At 49.0% G+C, this 5197-nt stretch overlaps 1 protein-coding gene across 1 annotated transcript; it reads right to left on the bottom strand.

The window, feature by feature from the left end:
* Positions 1 to 1945: 1945 nt before the first annotated feature.
* Positions 1946 to 4172, bottom strand: LOC123117863 (putative F-box protein PP2-B12). Its single transcript, XM_044538530.1, has 3 exons — positions 3851 to 4172; positions 3585 to 3703; positions 1946 to 2491 (listed from the first exon to the last, which is right to left on the bottom strand). The coding sequence occupies exons 1-3, from the start codon at positions 4130 to 4132 to the stop codon at positions 2008 to 2010; spliced, it is 885 nt and encodes a 294-aa protein (XP_044394465.1). The 5' UTR covers positions 4133 to 4172; the 3' UTR covers positions 1946 to 2007.
* Positions 4173 to 5197: the final 1025 nt, after the last annotated feature.

Raw genomic sequence — 5197 nt, 5'->3', positions numbered from 1 at the left:
AGGAGGGGGAGGCGAGTGGGACGGGACAAGGGGCCAGTTCTTTTGGGCGATTCTCCGAGAATCGCCCCCCTCCCTAGCTTCTCCCAGAATCGCCATTATATATATTATTTACAATCCTATCTAGTTAAGGTCTAATTAGCTAGGATTGTAAAAAAAATATGAAGTGACGATTCTAGGAGAAGCTGGGGAGGGGGCGATTCTGGGAGAATCGCCTAAAAGAACTGGCCCAAGAAAAGCCATGGCAGAACCTACAGCGAGGAAAGCCATGGCTCTCTAGCAAGCACGCAGCGAGCAAGATGATGGCGGGCAACGACGGCATCGGACGATGGCTTGCGGAGACGGATGGAGAGGCAGAGCACCGGGGCTGACTCCTCTCCCGCCGCGCGACCGTGGAGAAGGAGGGAGCCGACCTCCGTCGCTCCACGCACCTGAAGACGGCTCAGATCGGGAACCACTGCTGCAGCCTAAAGACGAGCGATGGGAAGGTAAGGAGGAGGAAGAGGCGAGGCGGTGGAGGAGTAGCAGTAGGCGGCGGGGCTCCTAGGGCGTAGGAGGAGGAGGTGGGAGGGAGTGGCGGCGGACGAGGGAGGGAGGAGTGAGGGGCGCGGGGCTGTGGATTGGGGCTAGGGTTCGATTGCTTTTTCCTCTTGCTCGATCACTGTGGCCCTAGCACGACCGCTCGCTCGCTCGCTGTGGATTTCGCTCGTGTGGTGTGGTGCGCCCGCGTGTTTTTTCAGTGGATTTTACTCGTCGCGTGATGCGGTGCGCTCGAGCGATGGTTGTGCCTAGCACTTCTTGAGGGTTTATATGTTAGATTCCCCTTCGCCTTCTGTAAAATATGAGACAATCTAATATCCACCACCACCCCATGTGCATCCACAGCTCGCCAACCCTTCTCGAGATAGGCATGCAGTACGGTAGGTGATCCGACACATGGCTCACATGGCATCATACTTTGCGTTTGTTTAGGGCATGTTCATTTTTATCTCTTCTAGATTCAGCAAGGAAAGAAAATTAAATATTGGCATTCAACCGTCTAGGGTCATTAATTTGTCCGTTGTAAGATTGTTTATACTAAGTGGCTGCTCACCAATTTTTTTAGCATTATTGATTCTCAAGTTACCGGGCCAGGTAATCCGAGGTTATTATGATATTTTTCATTAACATTAATGTTTCAGTTGATGTGAATAATGTTATCCACTTTGTAGTTATTAGATGATGGCCCGCACGTTGTTGCGGGAATATTTTGAATTATTTCAATGAGATTTTGGTTATATGATACGTGAATATTTGAAATAATTATTTTTGAAAGTATATAAGAATTAGATGTAATACCATAATAGAATGGAATTTTACATGCATGCATGTTTGCACGTTGAAGTGGATTTTTAATATGCATAGTTGCATGTTGAGGTTGGCCTTTTCCTATGCATGTTGAATGATGAGGTGGCATGCTTGTATGTTGAGAGAAATATATTAGTGGGGGCTAGCTATTTAGATATAGAAGATTTAGGAGAAGTATACAAACAACATGTCCCTTTTTCACGGTCGCGCAATCCACACTACTGCATCAAGACTAATTTCTATATGTGAGAAAAGGTATTACAATAGCGTATACCTTTAACAAAATTAAAGTTAAGCAATTAATAACTTCTAACTGATCCCTATTGCCATCTTATCATATGTACAAGTACACATATTTCTCTCATCACAATTTTGCAGTTGAATAACAACGTGTCAACTAGTTTGTTAGAGATTGTCATCAAAACATGCTATTTTGCTTCAACTGTGGTTTCTCAAGATGACATATTTTTAGTTAACTAGTTAAGGTAAAGGGTCAGTTTGTTTTGTTTGGGGGGGGGGCATAACATGACTTAGAGGTTAAACTAACGCTTTCTATCTACGTACCTTTTATAGCATGGCAGTGAATACGCCAAGATGGGGATTGCCAAACAATGTTTATTTCGTTCACCTTATATTTGAGCATACATGCTGACGGCAAATCAATCAATTAATTTTCTTGGGCCTGATCTCGATGCCTTCGATGATTAGCCCCTTCTTCCACTGCAGCTCCTCACACTCATGGAGTATCATGTCAACATCTTCTGCAGCCGTAGCCTCGTCATCACTATCACCTGTGTGGAAGTCGCCCATCTCCAGCTCCAACCACCCGTCCACCCGTGGCCCCGGGTACCTGACGACGACACCATCATCTCGCTCGTGGTCATGTGGCTCCCCGTCAGCCATTTCGCCGGTACAGGAAGAATCGGTCCGGTTGCAAGGATGGAGGGACGCCGTGTGCGTCGAGCTCTGCCGGCCGCCTACGGAGAGGACCGATCGCTGCTGTGGGGAGGCGAGGCCGGAGGCGTCGTGAGTGAGCTTGAAGACGAGGTAGGCCGCGTAGTGTGTGCCCGGAGAGAGCTCCTTGGTGCTGATGTGGCCAGAGATGCTCAGCCAGCACACTGACATGAGCTCTGCCACCATGGAGAACCTAATTAAGCTTGCCAGGCAAATTAATTAGGAACACAAGGCAACCTTGTATAATTAAATCATCGACATTTAATTTATAAGCACACACTGTAGATTTACCGACCATGAAGGAGATCTTGCTATCATTATCATATATACACTACTTTTTTGTGGGGTATCATATATACACTACTCCCTCCGTCCACAAGTAAGTGTACATATAGAAATTTTAGGACATATTATGCAGTGGAGTGAAAAATACATTGGAAATGTGCAAGTCATCATCTCTCTGCTCTCTAATTAGCCCACCTTCAATGAGTTAAGTGCATTTAAAAAGTGAGAAGACCATGTGTTGAATGTTATTGGTCTTGATTATCGTGTGATGAGAGGGAAATATTTTTTTCTATTTTAAAGTGCATTGAGAAGATAAAACTACACTTTTTTGTGGATAAATTTTAAATGCCAAATGTAGACTTATTTCTGGACGGAGGAAGTACTAGTATAATAGTACTAGCTATAAAGGAGACAGGTGCCAGAAGAAAAGTTTCATCAGTAACTTAGTTTTTTGTCTATCTGATATGCATCTAACCACTCACATGCCACGTTCTTCCTCCCAACCGTCTTCCTCCTCAAGCCACGATCCGATCCATCCTTTTTCTGCAACCGCCGGCCTACCCCGCCCCATCCGTCTGTCCCCACCCCCGCGGTCAGCGGATGCTACCGCGCACCGCCTCGCTGCCCCGCCTTTCCCTCAACCTTTCCCCACCGCCGTTGCTGGCAACCGCCCCAGCCATCCCTCAAAGTCCTGCACCACCGGTGAGAATCTCCGGCGATCCCCTGCATCCCCCCACCCCACAACCCCTAAGATGGATAATGGGGTTGTGACTTAGCTTTCCCCTAAGATAGATAGATGATGAGACTATGACTTTTCCCTAGCATAGATAGTGGGGCTGATTCTTCTCCAGCAAGGTTGGGAAGAAGGAAGGAAGTGACTGACGCAATAACAAAAATCTAGAGTAGTATTATATATAGCCTTGTTTATGTGGTGCAGTAGAATTCCTGTACATAGACTTCTAAAGAAAAAGGAATTCTTCTAGTACATGGGAATGAATTACCTCGAATCTGGGTCCGACCTCTCTCTCCAGTAAAGATCTATTTTAACCCAAGCGATTGCCATCTCCCTCACAGATAACATGTAGCATTTGGCGCCACTCGATCGCTGGAGCCCGAAACTCTAACACATAGATATATGTACATTAACCAGATCGTTAGAAGCCATGTATGTATCCAATCGATTAATCACTACTAGCTCAGAGAAAACGACGAACAAATCGATGATCTACCTTTTTGTCGTCTTAGCATCAGGAAAATTAGCACTCACCCTTTTGCCGTCGTCGAGGAGGACGTGCTCGTCGCTGAGATCCATGAAGAGCTCCTTCCTGGAGGAGGAATCCACGAAGTGGACCGCTCGCTCCAGGACGGCATCGCAGTCCAGAGGCAGGAACCGCTCCCACACGGCGTCCGAGTCCGCCGCTGACCGGAAGCCGGCGGACACCACAGCGGAGCGGCAGGCGTCGGCCGGCGAGGTCAGGCCGATGACTGTGGTCAGGCACTCCTCCGGGACTCGCTGGATTAATCCGTTTTCCTTGCTTGACTGCTCCATGCTCTTATCTTTCGGGTCAGCGAATGCAACCGCACCGCACACGCGCTCACTTGCATATATGGGCAAGTCATGGAATTAATCTCCGGCCCCCAGTTCCCAGTTTTTTCTTAAAAAAGGAGGATGACCCTCCGGGCTCTGCATCTGAAAGATGCATGCAACCACTTTATTGATTATTCACAAAGACCTTACAAAGTAATACATCAATATCTTTGAAGCCGCCACCTTAGCAACATCTGTCGCTACTCCTATCCATTGATGAAAGGGTGCAGAAAGTGTGAGACGAATACCCAGATCTCTCACCTAGCCTAACATCTAATGCCGGAGGGCCCGACCAAGCCACATACCAGGTCTGGGGGCACAAACCGGTCCGACGCACTCTTATAGATCGTCGCCGCCGTCTTCCATCAATCCATCTTCAGAGTAGGTACTGGCGCATCGACCTTGCCATGGGTGTCGTCGACGCCCCCACCGCGCCAGATAGCGCCACCTCCCTACGCACGTTCGTCATCACACATCCGTCGCTGAGACTTTGCTGCGCCTCGCCACCGAGACTCCACGACGTCGATGCGTCACAGGGAACACTGCTCCACCGTAGATGTCGCCCACTGGTCCCTTGAGCCTGTGCACACCTCCAAGAATGACGCCCTCAAGTGGAGTACGACACATGAGTGCCACTGTCAGATGATTGATTGATCTAGGGTTTCTCCCGGAGGTAGTGGATAGGGGTCTAGACCTTCTCCAGGATGATGCCTTCAAGAAGGAGACGACGCAGAAAAACGCCGTCATTGCCGACCTTGGGAACGTGCCAAGAGTAAGATTTTCACCCGGATACGTTCGAGGACCCTCCATCCAGCATCGTGTGCACGGGACCGCCACTGATCACCGCCGCCGTGCATGGAGGCCGCACCGGCCAGATCAGATCTGACCGGAGACCAGACCCACAATGCCGTCGTCGCAGTACCGAGGTCAGATCCTAGCCACCACCAGCGCCCCAGCACCATGCAGAGGCCCAGCCGTACTTCCTCCACCACCCGCGCCACGAACAGGCCTATAGAGCCAGATCCG

Source organism: Triticum aestivum, chromosome 5B (genome assembly GCF_018294505.1).
Source record: "Triticum aestivum cultivar Chinese Spring chromosome 5B, IWGSC CS RefSeq v2.1, whole genome shotgun sequence".
In the NCBI taxonomy this organism is placed as follows: Eukaryota; Viridiplantae; Streptophyta; class Magnoliopsida; order Poales; family Poaceae; genus Triticum; species Triticum aestivum.
The sequence above is the reverse complement of the archived record's forward strand: the minus strand, read 5'-3'. Positions and strand labels throughout refer to the sequence as shown.

Excerpts from the sequence above, each read along its gene's own strand:
- LOC123117863 (XM_044538530.1), bottom strand. The coding sequence starts at position 4,132 with ATGGAGCAGTCAAGCAAGGAAAACGGATTAATCCAGCGAGTCCCGGAG. Across the intron at positions 3,704-3,850 it reads TCCTCGACGACGGCAAAAGG|AGTTTCGGGCTCCAGCGATC; the intron begins GTGAGTGCTAAT and ends TCTATGTGTTAG. Across the intron at positions 2,492-3,584 it reads AGGTCGGACCCAGATTCGAG|GTTCTCCATGGTGGCAGAGC; the intron begins GTAATTCATTCC and ends AAGCTTAATTAG.